Source organism: Microtus oregoni, unplaced genomic scaffold (assembly GCF_018167655.1).
Source record: "Microtus oregoni isolate MIOR12 unplaced genomic scaffold, Mior012 000047F_ref0000412, whole genome shotgun sequence".
In the NCBI taxonomy this organism is placed as follows: Eukaryota; Metazoa; Chordata; class Mammalia; order Rodentia; family Cricetidae; genus Microtus; species Microtus oregoni.
Genome location: NW_024543221.1, coordinates 14,008,013 through 14,031,899, shown reverse-complemented (window position 1 = coordinate 14,031,899; position 23,887 = coordinate 14,008,013). Strand labels below are relative to the sequence as shown.

The following is a 23,887-nucleotide window of genomic DNA, read 5'->3' as shown; positions in this document are numbered from 1 at the left end:
TAACACGCTGTAAAGATCGCCAAAGACAAGTTGTCACGTTAGCTTAGTGAGACCGACACAGTCCTTGGTCTCTTTCCTGCTCTAATCTCTCCCTGCACACTGCAGAAACATGCACCACGTTTAACAGGATTAGCCTGCCCCCTTTTTACTTTTTTACAATTCTATTTCAACAAAATGGGCTCTCTGCGCGCACAGTGAATCCTGGCCTGCACGGCCTCTACCTTAACTGGCTTTACTTAAATCCGAGGGAAAACATTAACAGACAATTTGGTGATTCTTCTCCGTTCGATAACTTTGTTGTGGAAATGTCCACAGTTTGGGTGGGGATGGGAACACTGATGGCAGGATAATCGAGGAAAAGCTGAAATTATGACAGTTGGGTTGATTGAAAAGATACAGGGGCTTGCATGGTGGCCCAGAGGTCGAGAGCACTGGATGCTATTACAGAGGACCTGGGTTCCGCCTCTCAGCACCTATGGGGTGGTTTACAGCCACCTTACCTCCAGTTCCAGGAGATCCAATGCCTTCTGACCTCTACAGACACTAAGGACACACATTACACATATACATACATGCAAGGAAAACATTCATACACACAAACTCTTACGGCAGAGATTTCTACGATCCAAGAGAAATGGCCTCAGCTTCATGCAGGATGACATGTGAGTTTGTAACACTATTCTCCAAGATTGAAATGTTCCATCTCACAGAAAGCTCCTTCCTGAAATAAGAAGATGAACAACTGAACCAGCTATGGTGCTGCACACCTTTAATCCCAATACTTGGGGGTCAGAAGCACTAGGATCTCTGTGAATTCAAGGCCAGCATGAGCTACAGAACGACTTCCAGGACAGCTGTTACACAAAGAAACCCTATCTTGGAAAAAAAAAAAAGGATAAACAACTAAAAACAGCTTCAGGAAGTCCCTGAAACTGACCAGATTCACTAGGCCCCTTCCCTGCCAGAGTAAACAATACGACTGGACCAGCTGCCTGAGAGAAATGCCTGGAAGAGGTTTAGACCAGAGTCACTTGGAAAGGACACACTCCAATCTGTTGAGTGGCCTGCAGGCTCTGCAAGTACTGTCTTTTGGGCTTGACCAAGATGTGAGAGCTCCTCCCTTCTCAGCTGACTCATTAATGCAATGGGGATAGCCCTGGCTGTTGGGAGAATCACATCCATCAGACTTGATGTTCTCACTCAGAGTCTTCTTACTTTGTTTTTTGGGTTTTTTTGTTTGTTTGTTTGTTTGTTTGTTCATTTGTTTTTTCAACACAGGGTTTCTCTGTTTGACAGCTCTAGCTGTCTTGGAACTAGCTCTTGTAGACCAGGCTGGCCTTGAACTCAGAGATCTACCTGCCTCTGCCTCCCAAGTGCTGGGATTAAAGGCGCGCACCACCACCACCCGGCTGTGTCTTCTACTTTATAATGATCCTGCAATCAGGACATCCAAATCCACTGTGCATTTTAGGTCACCACATTTTCCTTTTATCTCATAGACCACACTTAAGTGAGTCTTTTCTCATCCTCTATGGCCTTTTGTTTTCAGAACTTATTTTTAAGTGTGTGTGTCTGTGCGTGTATGTGTGTGCATATGAGTGCAATTGCCAGCAGAGGCCAAACGAGGGTGTCAGATTCCCTGGATCTGGAGTTACAGAGAGTGGTAAACCACCCCAGATGGATGCTTTGGGCGGAGCAGCAGCAAGAGTTCTTAACCAGAGAGAGCACTGCCGCTATGGCAGGTGGCTGTGATGGCGCATGCCTACTGCATCTTCACTGTTTTCATGGAGAGGTCAAGCTGGAATATGAGAAAATGAGGTCTTCATGCTTTTGCCTCATCCAGATTTTCTAGAACAGAGCTTCTGACTGAGGCTTCAGAAAGCTGACCAAATCAAACACAGCTAATCACTGCTCATGTTGGGTCAGCGTCGGAATTGTCCATGGGCTGCTCTCCACAGGGATGCCACACACCAGCTTTGCAGGGGCTCACAGCAGTGATGCCCTGGAATCAAGAAAATGATCCCTTTTTTGACTCCACTTGGAGCCTCACTGCTATTGGACCCTTCTAAAATCTCAGCCAGACCTAATCCCTGAGGAGAGACACAGGGAGCTGTCCAGTGTTGGTACTGGGTCTGTTGGCCTCTGAGGAGTGAGGGAGCCAAGGCTGGGGCAGAAGGAGACTGATTTAGGAGCAAAGGGGAAGCTGATGTGCAGGGTCTAAGGCCCAGCAAGCACACACAAGGTACCTAAGGGTGTGTTTGCTATGGTCAGAGGTCATTCCACCCCTCCTTACATGCACACACACAAGTGCACGCATGCACACACACAGAAAAAACCCAAGATATCTGTCCTCTGTGGCTGATGGCTCCAAGGTGTTGTTCCAAGTCTCTTCACAGCCAGCCTGGGATTATCAAGTGAGCTGCTTCGAAAGGCTGGCCTAGAGGAAGCCAAGAAACATTGGCCTTCACCAGACTGAAACCAAGGCCAGATTTAGCCTCCCACCTCATCTTCACTCTTGCCTGGCCCTTCTCCCCCACTTCAACCTTGCTCGCTCCTGAAGAGGGCTGGGACTGACACTGAGTTGCATGCCCACCGAGATTTCCTGCATCCCCTGGCTCCTTCCACATGCCCCTCTCGCCCCCTCTCTTTCATTCTCTCTCCAGCTATATGTGACCCCTCTGGCTCACTCACACTCCGCAGGCACCCCACACACACCCCTGTACTCTCTCAACTCCCACCCACACCCTCAAAGTTTCCCTTTTTTCTGTTACCCACCCCATGCTCTCTCTCCCTTTCTCCCACACACTCTTTCCCTGAGCCCTCACCCACAAGTAGTGTAGAAAAAAACAAAAGTATTCCTTCTACTAGGCAGGGTTTGTGAACAGAAGCCACAAGTTGCCCTGTTCTTCCTAACAGCTTTGGCCCAGCAATATGTCCATCTCTAGTTGACTTAGCCGTCGTTTTCCTTTGTCCTGTAGGGTCACAGGTATTTCCCACCTGTGCACAGACTAGCTAAAAAGCATAAGATTTCGCACCCTCCCCAAAGATACACATCACTATTCCAGGACAGGTATGGCAGGGAGGTGTGCACCCCCTACACCAGGTCCACCTACACAGACCTGGTCCACTTTAACATGGTGTTCCTTTCTTGAAACCCTGAAATCTAGAACCCCTGGCTCCAGCTCTGAGGTTCCAAAGGCCCCTGGTACTGACTATTTAGTTAACTGCTAACTCTTCTGCTCCAAGCTGGCCAGCATCTTGATCTGCTGTCTGCTGGGTCAGCGGGTCCATTTCCTGGGCTCTCTTCCCTAGCCCTGCTACACCATGGCAGCCAGGCATGGCACCTTCCTGCCTGTCTCCCTTCCACAGCTGCCCTTGGCTGGGCTCTCACTGTAGTGCCCTGCAGTGGCTTGGATTCAGTGGGGTTTGAGTGAATTTTTATTAAGGATATTTTTTTACTTTGCATTCACTCAGGAGAGGTGTTTATTCAAACATATTCAAACATATGACATACATTTGTTTTTTTTCTTATCCAGAAGTGTTGACCTTATTTTTCCTGCTTGCAGTTCCCTGTCCAGCAGAATTTTTGGTCCTGTTTTCATAGGTTTGACCTATGGCTTCTACAGAGAAGATCTGTTACCTATGCCATGATGGTAAACAGCCCCTGCTTTCCTCTGGACTTGATAAAAACAGTTTTGTGTGCCTGGGAGCACATGGCCAAGTCTGAAGATGAGTGTGGATCTGAATTTATTCTGTATACTTAAATGAGGTAGGGGTGGGGCACAGAAAGTGTTCAGATGCCAGCCATTGATGAGTTAGTCTCACAGTGCACTGGCTTCACCGAAGGCTGAGAACAGGAGGGAGGGCCCTGTATGAGTATTTGTGTAACAATCCAGGCATCCTGCTTGCTCTCTTGTTCTAAAATGGCCAGGTACTACCAATCACATCTTGAGCAACTTCATCTGTGTCCAAACGTCTCTGTTAACTCATTGATTTGGGGTACTATTTCCATTTTACAGATAAAGAGAACAGAGGTAGAGGAAAGGTCCCAGAGAAGAGGCAGCTCCTGACCAGTGGCCTGCTATGACCCCCAGATTCCTAGTTCCTCTCATGGATTTCTTTACCTGAAATGGAATCAGAAGCTTTTTTAAAGCATCCTGGGCAATTATAATTATTAGCAGGTCCCCAGAAGCCCCTGCCCCATATCAAGCCATTTCCGAAGCCCTATCGCAAAGGTAGCCGCTCTAGCAGCCTCCTCCTCCACGTTGAATAAAACATTTAAAACATATTTAAACGTCAATTTTGGGGAACTATGTAGCATATGGGCTTGCCTTTTGATCTCAAAATGATGACAAACAGATACTTAGATACTTCATAAAAGAAATATTACCAGAAAAAAAATTATAGAAATCTGGCTTTCAGCTTCGTCATGCTCTAATTTAAACAAAATGCAACTCCATCGGGCTCCCTTCTCTGGGAATAAATTCACAACCGCAGGCTCTCTTGAGTGTTCTTCTGGCCTTGACCTGTATCTAGCGCTGGTCCTCGGTCCAAGCTCTGAGACCCTGAGTATCTATCCGCAACTTAAGTCCTGTCCCCAAAACCCAGAAAATGCACAACCACTTCTGAATTCTCAAACATCAAAGGAAAAAACCGAGTAACACAGCCCTAGACCTATGGACCGAGCTGGGCTAGGCTGAACGGGAGACCGCCATCCCTTTCTATGTCCTGCCCCTCTCACTATCCCTGCAGAGGGTCCCCTGTCTGGGCTCCACTGTGTGCGTCCGCTGTGTCGCGCCACCACCTCAGCAACAGGCGGGCGGCGGGGGAGGGGACATGGCGGGGACAGCCGGGCCTGGCTGTGGCCCACGTCTGCTTGGAGCCCAGTGGGACGCTCTCGGCCCCCGGAGCAGGTGGCTGCCCCCTGCGGTCCGGTGTGCGCTGAGCCGGGCCAAGTAGGGCCAAGCGACCACTCGTGCAGCGGTCAAGGAAGGAGGCGAGGGCTGTAGGACCCTGGTGGGGACAGGCCAAGCAGCCGGCAGGTGGCTGGGACGAACTCCCCCCACCTCCTCTGCCAGAAGGCTCTGTGGCGACAGTGGCGCCACAGTCTCTCGAGGTCACCGTCTCCCCGACCTGGAGTCTGTGACGCCTAGCATGGGGGCGATCGAGAAGGCCAGGCCATCAGTGAGGACAGGAGGACACCGCGAGGAAGCCCCGATAGCGCCCAATGCCTGCCGGGCACACTCCCAGCCTTCCAGCCCTTCCCACAGGTTTTCCAGTACTGGCAGGAGCGTTCGTTGCTGGTTTTGGAAAGCCGGCGCCAAGGGGCTCCGCAAACACACCCCTGCATGTTGCGTGACGTACAGGACCTGGGACACTGGGAGGAGTGACTGGGCCTCTCTCCGGAGGTGGCCTTGGGAGTGAAGACAACGGGAGGCCACACAGCCACTCTCACAGAGCACTTACTAATCTGCCTGGGCTGGAAAGGGTGGCTGTACACGGAGACTTGGTGTGATTTTTGCCACTGCGCCCCACTTGCCAGGAGTCCGCTCACATTTGCACCCTTACCCCACCTCACTTCCGCGCCACTGCTGCCCGAGCCTGTCTTCATACTTCTCTGACAGCAAGACAGGGTGATCACACCCAGTGGTGGTGGTGGCGCGCGTGTGTTGGTGTGACCATGTGTATGTGAGTGCACACTTCACTCTGTGACACCCCCAAGTATGAGGGCGAGCACCCCATTTGTCCCCGCAGGCGTCCCTCAGCTTATCTCTGACCTAGGCTCTTCCAGCTTCCCTGATGTGGACTGAAAAAAAAAGACAACCGAAATCACAGCCTCTCCGAACCCTGGCCCTCCAAGCCTGGGTGGGTGGGGTTGCGGATGAGCAAGCGATCTCGGGGAACAAGAGCAGCCCCACGGAAGGCGAGCGCGAGGCCTGGCGAGAGCCTCTCGCATCGCGGCGCGACTGGGCGCAGTGGCCGGGTTATGTAAGTAAGAGCCCTCCCTGCGCTCCGCACCATCTGTTAATATCTTGATATTGGAAAGTTCGGTGCCTGCGGCAAAGCCAGGACTGGCGGCGAACAGCTCTCAGCCGACTCCTTATTCCTCTAGGGCAGGGAATGCCCCTCCTCACCCCTTTGTTCGTTTCTGTCCACTTCTCCACATCAAGCTGTCGTGTGACCCCCCTCAATCACCAGCAGCCCCCTCATCATCACCCTGGGGTTGTATTTTTCTTTGAGATCACCTTGTCGCTAACAAGTCCTTACTATGTATATGTCTGTGGCGATCCTGTGCCCTTTTACGGTGTGTGTGTTGGGGGGGGGGGGCTCTTTTTGTTCTGGTGGGAAGAAGGCTTTTTTTTTTAATTACTTTTTCTGCCAGTCCCCCTTGGCTCCCAACTTCTTTGGACTGACTCGCTGATGTTTACTTTGAAAGCTGTTGGTTAAACAAACATCACTCGGAGGCTTCTGAGCAGTGGGGTTCCCAAGAGAGAAACGCTGCAGCTGCTACTTGCTACTGATCTGGTGGCATTTCACTTTCTCCCCCACCATTCAGAACGAATCCAGGTTGGGTTCGGCGTCACGCTGGGCACAGGGGAGGAGAGCGTGAAAGGATGGCCATCAACCCGCCTCTAGGCAACCTGCAGCTGGCAGGTTTGCTCCCGCCGCCGCCAACGCCTCTTCTCTCTGTTCCCCTCCTCAGGTGGGTGGTGGTGAGTGGGTGGGCTGGTGGGAGGCCACCGAGATCCTCCAACATCCTTTTACAAAATCCACTCCCACGTTGGCTCTTCACGGAATCCGCTTGAAAACCCCAAAACAGCTCTCAGGCGCTGATGCCTCCTGCTTGCAGGGTTTCAAATACCCTACAAACACTGTCTCCCCTCCTTAGCCTCCACCTAAGGGTTTAAAGACTGAACTGGAGAGGAGAAACACCCAGAGGGAAGGTCAAGGCGAAGTGTGTTTAGCCTAGAGCCCGATGCACAAATGCCTTTCTCTAACACGCAATTCACTCTCCAGAAAAACCAGCTAATGCAACCTGCATGAGGACGGCTTGTCCCAACACCCATCAGAACTTGTGCTCACTTTTTATCACTAGGGCGGTGCTGGCCAGGGTTGGCAAAAGAAAGGGTTGTAAGGATCCTAGGCTTGGCCCCTGGCTTCGCAAATGAAGCTGGTATCTAGAAGACTTCTGGTCTCTTGGCTGACTGATTGCTTCCATTGCTATCAGAAAACAAACCAGGAGTCACCCGGAGACAGGGGGGCCTTGGGCCTCAAGCCTTGCTCCAGCACCGCTCGGAACCCGGGGGAGCGTCGCAGCTCAGGCCAGAGAAGCACCTGGGAGCCTGGCTTATGCATGGCTGGGACAGTTAGCGTTTAGAACTCGGGGTCACCACCCTAGCTCACACGTCCAGCCTGGCTAGAGATCTGTGTTTCCACGCGCAGCTCCTGCGACCCAGTGCGGGCTGCGAACTGCTGGGGCTGAGCATGACAAGCCAGGAGCCTGAGAGGGGCGAGCTGCGGGTGGGGAGTTTGCTTGTCTGTCCGGAGGTTGCCCTAGCTTTGACTCAGGCCTACTTTGTCCCTCTGCGAGACAGATAAAGGATTTATATTTGAAGGTGCTGGGGGAAACTTTTCCCGCCGCCAAAACCCAGGCGTGGCGTGTGCAAAACGTGCATCCGAACGCCAGGTGCAATTGACACAAAATACTCCAGAATGATCTCTCTCCCTCTACCCTTGCGTGTCCCCCACCGCTTTCCTTGCCCGACCCCCTCCCTTTTAAACATCAAGCTGGCAAGTGCAAACAGATTCTTCAAAAGAAAATAAAGGGACGAAAAATGAGATAGTGGTTTTGGACCATTCTCAGAACCCCAAATTCAATCCATCCTCAATCCATCCGTTTACCTCAAAGGTACACAACCAATATTCCACCCTGTCTAACGGGCACGTGAGAAGATCATTTCAGTCCCACCAGCCCCGAGTAGAGCTCTTGCCACAGGAGCCCATCTTTGAAGGTGTGAATAGTGTACTGGGCTCTGGGCGATGCTGTTTCCCTGCCTGAGATGGGGAAGGTCTCAGGGCAGTTCGAGAGGGGGTAAGACGCTGGGGGATGCTCAGGTGAGTCTTTTCCAGAACATCAGCCTGGCCGACCTGATTTTTTTCTCCTTCTTTTCAATGTTTGAATTCCGTGCCTGCCAAAAGTTTCCCACAGGACACAGACTCTCTCTCTCTCTCTCTCTCTCTCTCTCTCTTTCTCTCTCTCTCTCTCTCTCTCTCTCTCTCTCTCTCTCTCTCTCTCACACACACACACACACACACACACACAGCTGTCCAAGTCACAGGGGATTAATACACTCTCCCAGTCTGATGAATTGGAGGCTGAAATCAGAACGTCCTAGAAACGAGGGTGTGCGTGGCAGACTACGGTAGCGGTAGCGGTAGCGGTAGCGGCGCGCTCAGTTTCCTCCACACTCTGTCACAACACGGTTCAACCTTTGATCTGATTGAATTGGAGGGACTCGGGAAAAAAATACTTGTCCCCACACCACCCTTCCAAAAAGTGTCCGGTCTCCTAGGTATGAACGTTACCAGTGCTTTGTAGCTCTGCTGAGCGTTGGGCTTTCTAAGGTGCTTCAATCCACGCTGTCTCCTTAGTAAGCACTGCCATTAACTGTGCCCAGGGAAGGGGACATTCCAGCAACAGCAGGAAGCTTTCTTCAGTGTTTGTCACTGAAGCCAAGGCCCTCTTTAATAGCCATGTTATCTGAAATAATCTCGCAGCTATTTTTCATCCAAGATGTCAGACCAATGTGCTTTTTTATATGGCTTTAAGCGTTAGAGTTGGAGATGCTGACGTTTGAGCCGTCTTGCCTGATAAACTTTTAAGTTTGTCACTCAGACTTCGAAATTGTGTAAATTCTATATTGGACTAATTTTTTGGTCCACCCTGGGGTGCGTGAACTGAAGAGCGACTGGGATGTGGTGTCTGTAGCCTGTGTGGCAACTTTGCCTACAATTCAAATATTTTTAAAGGTAACCAAGGATGAATCGTCGTCCTATAAATTTTGGGGTCTGTCTGACTGGAACTCAGTCAATAATAGGCAGAGCTTTTAACATCAGATTTAGTGACCCCACTGTGAAATCTCTGACCCTATTTTTTAAATCCTAAACCTACCTGTGCTTGCCCATCCTCTTTAAAAGGAAGCCAGAGTAACAGCTCTTACTGATATTATCTATGATCCTTTCCAAAGCAGAACGATTTGCATCCCCCCCCCAACAAACACATTCCCTTCTTTATGTCCCCTCCTTAAACCTCCACTTTTTCTCCCGTATAGTTTTCCGTGCCTTCCTCTACCTCAGTCTGGGGAGCGCTCCCTTAGCTCAGCCGCTGGGAGAACTCCATCATCTGTATCAGTGAAATGAAAAAAAAAAAAAAAAAAGACTTGCGTCCTGGAAGAGCCAGTGTGAGCCAGGCGCCGCGGTGCACAACGCCCGCAGATGGCTCGCAGCGGCCGGGGTGCGGCAATCCAGGCGCCCCAAGCAGTGGCAGGGCGGGGTGGGGGCCGGGGCTGGAGGCCGGGGCGGGGGAGCACGGGGCCCCTCTCCCCTCCTCTCTTCCCAGCCCCTCACCCCCACCCCTTTTATATATATCTATATGTATATGTATTTTTTTTCCTCCCAAGTTCTCTTGCCTCGCTATCCCCCCTTGAATCCGAAGGCGCCTCGCGATTGGGTGCTGGGGCCGGGTACGTCAGTGGGACTGTGACGTGCAGTCTTCCTGTTTCCTTCAGCTGTGTCTTAAAGTAAATCTTGTTGTGGAGCGGAGCCCTCAGCTGAGAGAGCGCTGGGAAAGCGTCCGCCACTGCAGCTGGGGAAGCCGCGCGACGCACAGGAGCTTCACCGCCGCGCCCGCTGCGCCTCGGGCCATCGCGCCGCGCTCCGCGCTCCAGCCCTCGCCTCCTCCTCCGCTCCTCTGCTTTCTCTCTTCTTTCCCCGGGCTCTGGGCTCTGCCCTGCGCGCCTCTCCCCTCCTCTCCCTCCTTACTCCCCTCTTGTCCCAGCACTCGCCCCGTTCACTCGCTCTCGCACAGACTCACCGACCCCTGGGCCAATTATCACTCGTAAGACAGCACTGCCTGCGCGCGTGGGTTTCTTCTCTCTGCCCGCAAGAGAGAGAGGGAGAGAGAGAGAGAGAGTGTCTGCACCCCGCTGCTGCCCGCACCGCGTAAGTATCTTCACCCGGTCGCTGTCCCCTCCCCTTTTCGAGAACCGCTCGCACTGGCTTGTTCTTGAATGGGAAGGAGAGAGAGAGAGAGAAAGAAGAGCCTCCCGTTACTCACACGCGTGTAAACATTCTTTTTCCAGGGGGAAAATGGTGTTATTTACATGAATCGTAATCAAATAGCCTCTAAAAACAGTTTTCTAAGCAGGAGCCTCAGTGGAACTCCGCTCCTCTCCTCTCAGTTACGAAGAGTAAGTGATCCGCTTGGCTTTTCTTTCTTTCTCTTGCCTGCCGGTGGCTGGGGTGGTGGTGACGATGGGGGAGAGGCTGGCGTTGCCGGACTTGTCGCTGATCTTGTCACCTTTTGTGTACCGTGCCTGGGGTGCACTGAGGCTCTGGCTTCCTTTTATTTTTATTATTTTTTCTCTTACTTTCCTCAGGAGAGGGGGCCGCGAGGGGTACCGAGTCCCTTTTTGTTGTTCTTCTAAATTTCTTGCTGTCTTCCCAGCCCCTTCCTTCCCTTCTACCGGGGTAGAAACTCCAGGGCCTGTCCCCAGTCCCTTCCCTTTGTCTTGTTTATTCTAGCTGCCTTTCTTCCCGGCTTTTCCTATTTGCTTGGTGTTTGCATACCTTTCACTTCTCCTTTTTAACCCGGGGCCAAGGGCCGGCCGTGGGGAGGAGGGCGGAGAAGGGGGGGGGCGCGGGGTGACTTTCCTCTCCCTGCGTTCAGAGCTGGGAGCTTGCACCGGGCTCTACAGCCAAGGAGGGACAGTCCCTAGGAGCGAGAGAGGTGCCCCTCCACCCAGTTTGTGCGCCTCGCTGGCAGGCACAGAGTAGGGGCAGTTGGCCCAGGAGCCTCAGGGGTTGCCCGCGGGGCCATCACGGCGCCGCGCTGCGGAGGGCCGGCCCTGGGTAGGGGTGTGCTTGGGCCGCCCACGGGCGAGAAGCCCCCAGCCATTACAGGCACGCTCGGGTAGTGGGCAGCTGCACTCCAGCCTCGGCTGGGTAGTGCTCCAGTGTTGCCCCAGTTCCTAGGACTGGGAGGGAGAAGAGCCCAGCTGAGCAGAGAGGTGAGAGCGGTTGTTGCTGAGAAGAACGGCTTGGAGGGCGGGAGGACAGGGGAGAGCTGCTATCTTGCCTGAACAGACAAGGAGAGGAGACAGGGGAGGGGGGCGGTAGACATCACCCAAAGTCCAGCTGAGCAAGTTGTCGTCGCCTCGACAGTGCCAGCCAGTCAGTCCTGCTAAAACTGAGCGCCTGTGCTGAGAGCGATGGGGGCCCCCCCTGGAGAGAGCATTGAGCCACACTCAGATTCTCCCGCCCCTGGCCAGCTTCTTGGGAAGTTAAGTCCTCTGGGCAGACTAAGAACAGAAGCAGAAGGAGAGGCTGAGGGATAGTCTTGAGGAGGCTGGTTGGAGTGTGTAGCTGCTGTTCTTGGCAGCCCAGAGCCCTTCGCCTCGGGGAAGGCTGGAAACTCACCTGCTTACTTATGTTTTTCCGAGAACATCTGCGTTGTCTCCTTAAGCTTATGAAAATAAAGCAGGCCCAGGGTGGCCTCCTCTCAAAATCAAGGCTGAAGAGTCAGTCTCCTGTCTGGTTCTCTGCCCTCCCTAGCTCTCCTTTCTTTTACCACCCCCTCTCGTACCCCTCTGTTAAAAAAAACAAAAACAAAAAAAACATTTCCTCTCCTAAACCAGGCAGACAAAAGTCTGTTAGCAGAATGCGCATGGGCAGGGCTGGACAGGTGTGTTGTGTCAAGAGAGGCAGGTGCAAGTTTCCTGGGTGCCTGTGTTTCTGTACAGCTCCAGACCACAAGGCTTCAGAACTGAAGAGGTTCATGAATTTATGGTGGTTCTGGTTAATGGGATTGCCAGGCTAATGGGAATCGGGCTGTTGTGTTCTGAGCCCCTGCCATGAGATTTTTTTTTGGAGGTGGGGGTAGTATTTGTTTATTTGTCTTAAGGATGTTGGCAGGTGACTGTGGAGGCCCTATCTCAGGCTTCTGTCTGCCAAAAGCACACCCCACTTCAGGATATAGCAGGTGGAGAGAGTTGACTTTCTCTTTGCCTCCCTTCAGTTTCTGCCTGTCTGGCAGGTCAGAGAGGGGGGCGGGGAGATCCTTTGTGTGTGTGTGTGTGTGTGTGTGTGTGTGTGTGTGTGTGTGTGTGTTGGACAGCAATGGGTGGCTTGTAACTGCCCAAAATACCAAAGTCAGTTCCCAAGTGTGACTTTCTGCTAAAGCCTGTCTTTGTAGTAGGCTTTCTCCCTGCCCAGAAAGAATAGGTATGTGTTTAAACTCTTTCAAGCCCTGTGTTAAATACTCTCATGAAGTTAACTGGGCCTGTTGCTGTATCAGACATGTGCCAGGTGTCCTAGAAAGGACGTGGATGGAGAGGGAGAAACTGAGTCTGTGCAAGGGAACCCGGCTCTGGCGATCTGATGGGAGACCCGGGCAGCCAGTTCTGTGAAGAGTTTCTTGCGAGAACTTCAGAGTGGTTTCCGAATGACACAGGCTGCTGTGTGCAGAGAGAAAAAAGGAAGCCTGCTTGTGTGCCAGGGAAGATGCCGGGAGTTCTGTGTAAGTGCTGTGTCTGGGTGTCTGGCTTCTCAAAACTTGACCTTCTAGGCTGCTGGTTAAACAGTTTACTTCCTTGAGTTGAGTTGTGTGGGAATAGATCAGATGGCGGACGATCTTTGTTGGTTAGTTTTGTCATTTGGAGGCTATCTCCGTTTTCATGAAAATGACAGGTATGTGTCACTTAGTCTTCTAACTTAAACATCAATCACCCCTCCCCTCCTAGCTCTTTCTTTGTATGCTTTTGGAGATTATTTGATAATGAAAATGCCATCCATGGCTATGTTCATATGCCTTATTTTTGATAGGCATTAGTCACGCGTGGCACTTATTGATATTCTGTGTGCCCATGATGCAGGATTCTGTTTAGTTTAATCACCACCTTGTGGGGAAAAAGTCGTGCATACATGACACACATCTTTGTTCTCGCGTGCTCACTTGCTAGCTAGGTCCCTCTGCGAGCAGGCTGTGCACCCTTCCAACCTGAGCTAACTCACTCTGCAAGCTGCCAGGCTCCTTCTCAATTGTTCTAAACCCATAAAGTCCCTTCTCCCAAATTTCTGGTATCACTTCAAGTATGGCCTCAACTATATGCTATCAATTTTAAAATTGTTTACTCGTTAGAATTTTCAAAGAAATTATAAAATGCTAGTGATGTTATATGGTGTGAAAACAAATTATGCATGACCATGGTTTTAGGTTTCAAATTCAGTATTTGTATAAATTAGAAGGGAAACATAGAAGAAATTTCTCCAATCTTATTGCCTAGTGCATTCCAAAGCTTCAAAGGATATTTTGAGTATTCTGGTTTTTCTGCAAAAAGAAGAAAAAGTGTGAGTGCATTTTTTAAAATTGTTTCTCACACTCTTGTATTTGCCTAATTTGATGAATTGTAACTTTGAAATAAGTGGAAATCAATATCTTGGGCAGGTCTCAGAAAGAGTTCTGTGTTCGTTTTTCTGGTGAAAAATGAATGGAATTTCAGATAGCATGGAGGACTCACACATGAAATGGTTATGATTTGAAACCTTGTATTGTAAAAGGAAATGTAAAATATTTGTCAATAAGCTCTTGATTCTTTAAAGCATTAACTTATGCCAAGTAGTTTTCTTAGCCTCGTAGCATGTAGAAATATCTCTAAAATAAAAGTTGTTAATTAGCAGAAATGCAGGGAGGGGTCCGCGAGTGACTTAGTGTATATGTGAATCAAAGTACCTGATTTTCCCCTGTTGAATTCAGGCTGACTTTCAGAATGACTTCTAATATTAATGATGATACTCCACTTGAAACCATGTGACCAGCTTACCTCATTAAGGCCCCTTAAAGATGACTTTGTAAAAGAAAAAAATGCAAGCCATTTCTCCAAATAATTTTATCAACCTAGACAGAAATCTAAATGACTGCAGCAGGAAGCCATGCCAGCCTTACGCTCTCCATGCTTATAAAAGCTCTGCCTGAACTATCTGGATAATCACCATAATGAAACACTTCTTTGTCTGGAATCTGGGCTCCAGAGGGATGTAGGAAAAGTCGCACACCCCCTCCTCAAAATAACTTGTTTTATTAAAGTTGAGCCCTAAGCCACTTCGCTTCATATTGTTGTGTTCCTTTGAAATTCTTTGCTGAAGATTATTTGTTCCAGCGTGAAGTCAGCAATGTCCTCTGGGTTGCTCCTCCTTGGGAAACAGAATGCAGGCCCTTTGGGTTTCAAGGAGGCACCGTTAGAAGCAGTCAGAGCTGACTCGATCGTGTCTTGAAGTTGTTTTCCCACTGTTTTTTTTTTTTCAAGAGGCATCTGCTGTATTGTGCTGTTGTACAGGTGCTGTTAGAGCATGCATGTAGGCTGCATGCTGACCCACACGGCATGTGTTTGATAATTTAACATTTGGACGTAGATTTCCACATGAATTCAGGAGAGCTTTCTGAAGCACATGTACTGGGACAGTAATCATCTGGTCCGGACTCTGTTACCACTATTTCCCCATCTTCTTTATACTGTTTCTCAGCAGGACTGGCCCAGAGGTTTTATATTGCCTGCTTAAGCTCCAAATCAATGTTAAAGTGAAAACATTATAAGAATCCATAGTAATTGGACTTGAAAGCCGCAGCTCACCTCACATGCTTAGAAATGTGAAGTTGTTGGGTACCTCAGTGGGTTGGCACCGTGGGGACAAAGTCCTGGGAACTACAGGTTGGAAATGAAGGAAACCCTTGGAAAACGTTCGTAGCGGTTTTAACTTTACCATGGTCACTTGATAGTGCATTTTGATGTGGAAATATATTTTTGTACATTGGTTTAGTAAAATATGCTAGACATGTACTAGGTCAGCCACCTATTATTTTTAAATCTTGCCTATAATATGCCTGGATTATGGCCCTGAAGTGTATGGTCACTCTCTTTTTATTTCTGTTTCAATATTGAGCTGTATGGAAAACAAATCAATGTGTACCTATTAACATAGTGCCCTGTCTTACTGGATAAAATAATGTTTCCCATTTATTTTTTCTGTTGTTTATATCTCAGTTGGACATTTTACACAGAGACCTAAGGTATTTGTAGTCTCCTTGCCTAAAATGGAAATAAATCATTATTTATTTTTTAAATGATACCTGATTCAGATTTTTTAAAAAATTCAATTTAGCTTGGTGGATTTGGAGGGAGTTACAGGCTATTGAGTCTCAATGGGCCCAGTGCATATGTTTAATTAATATTTATTCTCCACTGAAGATGAAGGAGTGGAGCTGTCCCACCTTATACAAGCCCAGCCTCCTCTTGGCTCTGGCATGAGGCAGGGATGCAGCTGTGGATACCTAGGCTCCATGAGAGGAAGTGCAGTTGACACAGAGGTGAATGACAGCTGGGAGAGGAAGGATGCCTGGATGACCTTGTGCTGGTCCACACACACTGGCATGTCCTCTGGGAGTCTCTGAGCCAGAGGTGTTCTTCAGACTCCAAAATGGGCAGGAGGGAAGGCCAGTCTGAGTAGCAAGGTGAACAGGGGGAGAAGAGACAGCACGGAGCTTCTTCGGCCTTCACTGGAGGTCCATGTGCATTGCAGGTGATACTGAAGAGAGAAAAAAGGTTTGCACACGCGTACAAATGACATAGAAATCTCAGATGGCAAAGAGCCCTGATTTTAGAAAGCTGCTGTAGGTACAAAAGAATCTTCCTTGTAACCACCGATATCCAAGTGTTTCTGTGACTCGGAAATTGTCCCTGTTTCTGGTCTTGCTCTCACCTGACAGCCTCACCTGTTTTACCTGTCAGGCTCAATGTGCTGTCAGCAAAATATGTGTTGCTGGGTTTTGTCATACCCAGATCAATTGTGTTATTAGTGGGTGAGGAGTCTCTCTTATTCTGAACTCAATTTCAAACACAGTATTAAAGTCATTGAGATCCCAAACTCCAACCTCAATTCAGGATATTTTGCCTTGAAGTGTTTTACCCTCAGACATACAGAAAGCTCGAGAAAGAGTCACCACCTTGCCTCAGGACACCCTGAAGCAGACTCTTCTAAAAACATTTTGTCTTCAGAGAAAAACACCAAGAGCAAACACAGCATGGTGAAATATTTGTCATTAAAAAAAGAAGAAGAAGAAGAAGAACATATTGTTGCCATGTAAGCATGGAGCATTTTCTTGATTTTTACAGATTATTCCATGCTGAAATGATGCCTATTTGCATGGGTAGCCATTCTTTAAAGCTAGCCACAGATGCACTCCTAGGGAGCACATAGATGTTTTTACAGGTGAACCGAAAGAGATGGGAGAGATTCCAAGCACTCCACACGCTGCCTTTGGCAATGCACCCTGTTATTGTGAAGATGTGGTCTGTTAAGCAAATTCGAAGTTCAATATCAGATAAACCCGGCATGAAGGCAGTATTTTCATTTTGTTCATAAAACGTTAATTGTAAACAAAAAGATGTGCTGTCTTGTGCATGCATATAAAATCTGGAGCTAGTTACTAAGTGACACATGTATCAAGGGCCTTTGATAAAATGTAAGCAAGGATGTTTCCTTTTTCTACTTTGCCCCTAAAACAATGCTAGCTCCTGTACAAAGAAGTCATTTTTCTTTCTCATATATTTGATTGATATTTTATTTCTTTTGCATGTTTCTCCAGTTGCTTTTTCTGTTTAGCTCTCCCCCTCCCTCTCTTTTCCTTGGCATAAGCAACAAGATTTACAAATGGTGTGTGTTTAAGAGTTTCTTAGCCATTTGAAGTACTGTTTTGGCAGATCTTACCAGAACAAAACTGGTACTAAAGATGTGTGTGTTCTTGCCTGGTCAAGTAGTGCAGAGTTATACATATTGGCTCCCAAAATGTGGCAGCAGAGAATCTAACTTTCTAACAATTACAGTCACCGAAAAGAATACTGCGGCCATTTCCAAACATCTCCCTGTTATGTGTAGACACAGCAACAGATATTATCTTCTCCTCTGAATTCCCTGACCCAAACCCGTCGCTGTGTGAAGTAAGTGGCACTGAACAATGGGGATCTGCCTTGATGTCAGTGCTTAACAGGCCAGGAATGCCTGGAAGGTGCTGGTCGCTGCCTTCGTCCCATTGCACATACGACAAGATTGATTTCTAAATTCAGTAATAAAGGTGTGTGCTAAATATCTGCATCTATCTGAGTCTTCCCTTCCTTCAGTAACATGAAAACCACAGTGTTTTCCAGATTAGTTCTTTATCCAAATTCCGCACGACCTCAAAATTTAACCCTGTTTCTTAAGTGTAACCCATGCCCCTCTTCTTTTAGAATAAGAATCTTAATGCCCCCAAATTTAATCAATTGCTCGTCAGAGGCTGTGTTCTTATAATCTGCCATTTCTTCCGAAGATAAACAGTATCATTTTAGGCATTTGTGAAAGAGAATCATATTACTGGTGCTTAAGCAGTTTTTGCTTTTTTTTTTAATCTTAATCCATCTTAAACCAGTGGAGCAGAAATATTTAAAAATGTTTCATTTCAAGCGGAGTTCATGATAAATTGCAATAATTGTGATGCGCCATAAATCCCAGAGCCTATGCATTTTGCATTGGATTCAGGATTGAGGTCAGGAAATTTGGAGAAATTTAAAGAAAATGATTCATCAGTCCTTTTGTTCTGTTGGCCAGGGTCCCGGGATTCTTGAGCTGTGCCCAGCTGACGAGCTTTTGAAGATGGCACAATAACTGTCCAGTGATGCCTGACCATGACAGCACAGCCCTCTTAAGCCGGCAAACCAAGAGGAGAAGGGTTGACATTGGAGTGAAAAGGACAGTAGGGACAGCATCTGCATTTTTTGCTAAGGCAAGGGCAACATTTTTCAGTGCCATGAATCCCCAAGGCTCAGAGCAGGATGTTGAATATTCCGTGGTGCAACACGCAGATGGGGAAAAGTCGAACGTACTCCGCAAGCTGCTGAAGAGGGCAAACTCGTATGAAGATGCCATGATGCCTTTTCCAGGAGCAACTATAATTTCCCAGCTGTTGAAAAATAACATGAACAAAAACGGTGGCACCGAGCCCAGTTTCCAAGCCAGCGGTCTCTCCAGCACAGGCTCCGAAGTACATCAGGAGGATATATGCAGCAACTCTTCAAGAGACAGCCCCCCAGAGTGTCTTTCCCCTTTTGGCAGGCCTACTATGAGCCAGTTTGATGTGGATCGCTTATGCGACGAGCACCTGAGAGCAAAGCGCGCCCGGGTTGAGAATATCATCCGGGGTATGAGCCATTCCCCCAGTGTGGCATTAAGGGGCAATGAAAATGAAAGAGAGATGGCCCCGCAGTCTGTTAGTCCCCGAGAAAGTTACAGAGAAAACAAACGCAAGCAGAAGCTGCCCCAGCAGCAGCAACAGAGTTTCCAGCAGCTGGTTTCAGCCCGAAAAGAACAGAAGCGAGAGGAGCGCCGACAGCTGAAACAGCAGCTGGAAGACATGCAGAAGCAGCTGCGCCAGCTGCAGGAGAAGTTCTACCAGGTCTATGACAGCACCGACTCTGAAAATGATGAAGATGGCGACCTGTCTGAAGACAGCATGCGATCGGAGATCCTGGATGCACGGGCCCAGGACTCGGTGGGGCGCTCAGACAATGAGCTGTGTGAGCTGGACCCGGGGCAGTTCATCGACAGGGCCCGAGCCCTGATCAGGGAGCAGGAGATGGCTGAGAACAAGCCCAAGCGAGAAGGCAGCAACAAAGAAAGAGACCACGGGCCAAACTCCTTGCAGCCAGAAGGCAAGCATCTGGCAGAGACGTTAAAACAGGAGCTGAACACGGCCATGTCACAGGTCGTGGACACAGTGGTCAAAGTCTTCTCAGCCAAACCCTCTCGCCAGGTTCCTCAGGTCTTCCCACCTCTCCAGATCCCCCAGGCCAGATTTGCAGTCAATGGGGAAAACCACAATTTCCATACGGCCAACCAGCGCCTGCAATGCTTTGGTGACGTCATCATTCCGAACCCCCTGGACACCTTTGGCAATGTGCAGATGCCCAGTTCCACAGACCAGACAGAAGCACTTCCCCTGGTGGTCCGCAAAAACTCATCTGAGCAATCCGCCTCCGGCCCAACCACAGGTGGCCACCACCAGCCCCTGCACCAGTCGCCTCTCTCTGCCACAGCCGGCTTCACCACCCCTAGCTTCCGCCACCCCTTTCCCCTGCCCTTGATGGCCTACCCATTTCAGAGTCCACTAGGTGCTCCCTCTGGCTCCTTCTCGGGAAAAGACAGAGCCTCTCCCGAGTCCTTAGACTTGACTAGGGACACGACGAGTCTGAGGACCAAGATGTCGTCCCACCATCTGAGCCACCACCCCTGTTCACCAGCACACCCACCCAGCACCGCAGAAGGACTGTCTTTGTCACTCATAAAGTCTGAGTGTGGCGATCTTCAAGATATGTCCGACATCTCACCTTATTCGGGAGGCGCAATATCCTTTTATCTTTCTCCTCAAGAACAAACATAAACCAGAGGCCAAAGGAGGTCCCCCTCACAAGCGTAGCCACCCACACTATACAGGATGTCTAGGGTGACTATGTCAGTATGGTTTTTGGCATGTTCTGTGGGGTTTAGTTTTGTTTGGGTTTGGGGACTTTGAGGCAGGGCTTGACTCATAGCCCTGGCTGGCCTGGGTCTCCTGAAGTGTTCAGATGACAGGCATACACAACAGTGCACAGCCAGTACCTTCTTAAGGGTGTAGTCTTTCCTAATACTCAACATAATAGCCTTGTGGGATCCATACACTGTGTGTTTCCGATTGCAGAAAAAGTTAAACACTAACTCCAGCATCCCTGTAACTTTGACAAGTGCATAATTGCCCCTAGGAACTGTCTCTAAGGCCGTCTCCCAGCAGTGCTTCCGTCTGCCTTTCTTCCTTGTGACTGACTGTCTTGTCTCCTTTCTGGAGAGCAGATAGAGTGTGTGTGTGTGGGGGGGGGGGTGACACCTTGTAAATCCTGAATTTTATAAAGATGGTAAGTTTCAGGACAGAGGTGAGGAGAAAAGCCAGTGTTCAGACCTGTGATTCCATCTAGAATCCTCACTGCTTTGGAGGCCACCGTGGCTGCAGAGGCGTGACTAGATCTCAGGAAGGCAAGGAAGCCACCACCCAGGCTGTGGGCTAGCGATGGTTGGGAGGATGGCTTGCATTCTGTCTTTAATTTTGAAACTTTTTCAGAGGAAATGGGCAGGTACTGATGTATTCCGACGGCGTCAGCCTCTCTGTATCACCAAGGTCTGTTCTGTGGGCTGGGGCAGCTGCCTGTACGCATGAGTGACCTCTGCTCAGTCAAACACAGAAATCTTTTGTCCTGATATACACAAAGCAAATTATTTTGGAAAACGAGAGAACACAGTTAAATCCAAAACTCGGCTATCTAAAAATGGCCCCGTTAGTGGAACTTTTCCATCCTGACCCTAACTCTTAGGTAGAGATGTCAATTATATTTTTTAGCACATCTGTCATGTACACCAGTGATTTTTAATCCATAACTTTTTTTTCTTCTGTCAATCAGTCCTTTCAATATTTTTTTTTTCAAGTTTGTGGTTGTCTTGGGCAGGGGAATAGTAGCATTTGGGGACAGGTAGAGACATGCCTCTTGTATAATAAATTAGCAGATGATATAAAATTTAGCAATGAAGTTGGCTGCTACTAAATTGAGGATTTTGAGCAATAGTCTTGATGACAGAGGTTGACATTTTAGTAGCAGATCCCACTCCAGAGGCTGCACCGAAGTTCCTGTCCCCAGGATGATAGAAGTATGCTCTCATTCCTCCAGGGCAGCTGTTGGTCAAGTGAGTGGAAGCCACAAGCACGAGGCCTCTTGGGCCACTAAGCCCAAGAATCTCTTCCCACCCTGATGAAGACGAGAATGTCTCAGGCAAAGACAAAGACACCAAGGTCTTAGATCTGAGTCTGAGCTTGTTTGCTGGGTCAGTCTCAGTTTTTCGAAAGCTGGCATTCAGTGCATCAAAAGTTGAGCACCGCACTTCTGCCCCATACGCCCAGCTGGCCGTGCGAGCTGCTGGGCCGGAGGAAGGGAAGGGAAGAAGATGGGAACACTTGGGCAGTAATCTACCCAAGAATGTGATCCTGTTAGACTGATTTATGTCTAAGGCTAGACTCCTTGCACCTCAGAGAGCTGTATTTTAAACCACAAAGTAAAGTAGCTATGCCCCCCTTCCAGTAACACACACTCATCTTAGTGACCAGTTAAGTTGGGTGGCAAAATCCTGGATGCCCACAGCAAAGTCTCACTGATAACAGCAGCTTTCTAAGTTGGGACCTGGACTCGTGGATAACTGAAGTTAGCTTGTCTTCTAGGGAGAGAAAAGGCGTTGGTTTGCTCTGAGTGTCCACTAAGCTCACTATGCCATCCTTCTCTCTAAATCCCCTGAGGAATTTTGAGGATTCGAACAAAAAGAGGTCTTTTGTGCAGAGAGACTTTTCCTGTCTCCTGCTGCATAGAGCCCCTTTCTAAACAGTAGTGGCAGGAGACCCCCATATTGGCCTGAAATCCAGGTTTCTGTATCTGGAGTTGCTTCCTTCCCCCAGGCTCCATGGCCTTGGGCCTCTCGCTGTAATTAGCCATTCTGTTTCCCACACCTTGGCCTTCCAACCTCTGGATTTCCACTCTCCTCTACTCCTTGTACCTGTGACCAGCCAGCTTGTCACTAGGCCTGGGTGTCAGAAGAAAGGATAGGCAAGCCACAGCGGGAATCCTCTTCCCACGTAGCACCTGCTCCCCTAGGCATGGTTCACCTGCCTGAGACTTCTACTCTACAGACCATTTTTTTCTGCTCTGTTTTAGACGGGGGGGGGGGGAGATCTCAAGCTTTGATTAATAAAATATTGAGGAATCACAGCAAGGAATGTTCAACTTCAGTTTTTAGACTCCACGGCCCTAGGGGGAAGATCTCGATGGAGCAAGTATAAGTGTATTGGGATGGTACGTTCAGTCTGCAAACATTGGTGTGCATTTGGAGTTCTTTCAGTTGTCATGAATAACTTTTATTTTCAGACCCTCGGCCTGCTAGGGATTGCACCCAGGCTATTTTCCATGCTAGGTGAAGAACAATCACTCCAGGACTACGTAATCTCCCCCTTCAAGAACATTCCTTTCTTACTCCGAAGGGCCTTCCTGTTTCTCAGTGCAGTGGCCATGATAAGGACTAGTGCTGACTGCCAGCTTCTCGCATGGCTCAGGCTCCGTGGAACGTGTCTGTCATCTGTGTTTGAAAGGCTCACGGCCTGGTAGTCCCCCTAGAAGGAAGGAAGTCACGGTTCATGTCCACCGGAACTTCAGTACACCTGGTCCAAGAGCTCGTGTCTTGGGTATAAAACAGTGCATTCACTGTCTTTGCAAATGGATCAGTTTAATCAAATATTAAGTTATAGTCAAATTCCCGAAGAATCGCTAGCCAATTGTCTCTCTTTGTGACGTTCCTTGTCTCTCATCTTCTTTGCATCTCAAGAAAAATAGCCTTGTGTGTGCCTTTCACATTTGCATCCCCCGAGCTCAAGCACAAGGTTGTCAGATGAACCATTAAGAGATGTGAGGCTGGAGGTCCTCAGCCTGTTCTCTGAGAAGGCTTGACATGTGCAAAGAATGTCCCGGGAATATGTGGGGTTGAGAAGGAAAAACCGTTTCACTAGACAAACTGAAGTCCAACATGAAACACCAGTTTAAAATGATGGTTGTTTTGTTGTTCTTCTTCTTTTTGGTTTGTTGAGAGAAAAAGTCTCACTGTGTAGCCTAGGCTGGCCTTGAGGTCACAGCAATCCTCCTGCCTCAGCACCCCTCATGCTGGGAATATATGTGTGAGTGTGATCTTTGACATTTTTAGAAGCTTTGGAGGCCCTCGGAATTTAACACATAAATGAAATCCTGAATGACTATGGGCACCTAACCATCTCCAGAAAAAAAAAAAGTCATTAAAACAAACAAACAAAATCCCATACCCAGCTCTCTGATGTCAGGCTCCCGGGAGAGTGACAGCCTGCTCTATTACTGCCGCTTAAATGAGAGCTAAAAATCCGTTGAATTTTCTCAGGGAAGCATCAGAACAAATCAGAGAAGGAAACTTCTGTTTCAAAGTGTTTAGAAAATGTGAAAACCCTCTTCCCCATGTGGAACCGCCGCTTAGAACCCAGAGTTCAACTAGGGGAATTTTTTTTCTTCCTGTAGCCTTCAGGGCCTATTCTTCTTGCATTTGCCTTTTTGCTGCCTGAGCTGTTCCTGCGGCTGCTGTTTAGGTAAGGTTATATTGTGCTTGGTAAACAAACCGCATTGAGACTCTCAGGTTGTTTGGACTCCCAGGTCCAGCTGTACCCCGCTCCTTCTCTGAGCCTTTATATGCCAAGCAGATGTCTTTCATTAATTTATGGATTTATCATCTTTTCTTTTTTTTTTCCTTTTCTTTTTTTTTTTTTTTTTACACCTGGCAGCCGTCTCAAGTTTCTGCAGTTATTGTCTATTTTGCATTACACATAGAATTGGATGTCATCTGTCTTCACAAAGCTGAGGCTCAGAGAATGGAGCCGCGCGCACGAGCTGCCGGGACAACGCTTGTTTGCACCCCCTCCCCTCCCCCACCCCTTCACCTCCTT

General features: G+C 48.8%; 1 protein-coding gene and 1 long non-coding RNA gene across 9 annotated transcripts in view; one reads left to right on the top strand and one right to left on the bottom strand.

Moving 5' to 3' along the window:
- Positions 1-10,217, bottom strand: part of LOC121435829 — a 76,582-nt gene extending 66,365 nt beyond the window's left edge. Inside the window, exon 1 of the long non-coding RNA XR_005972621.1 lies at positions 10,094-10,217. This is a non-coding gene — a long non-coding RNA (uncharacterized LOC121435829). The remainder of the gene's footprint in view (positions 1-10,093) is intronic.
- Prox1 (prospero homeobox 1) overlaps positions 6,549-23,887 on the top strand; it is a 54,521-nt gene continuing 37,182 nt past the window's right edge. For 2 of the 8 annotated variants that reach the window (XM_041635315.1, XM_041635317.1), the window contains exons 1-2: positions 9,768-10,221; positions 17,917-19,708. In XM_041635315.1, the coding sequence (XP_041491249.1) occupies positions 17,984-19,708 (1,725 nt within the window). In that variant the 5' untranslated portion in view covers positions 9,768-10,221; positions 17,917-17,983. Of the gene's footprint in view, positions 6,704-9,767; positions 10,222-10,361; positions 10,470-12,687; positions 12,797-16,342; positions 16,414-17,916; positions 19,709-23,887 lie in introns of those variants that run through there. The other 6 variants (XM_041635310.1, XM_041635312.1, XM_041635309.1 and 3 more) reach the window with 6 other exon arrangements.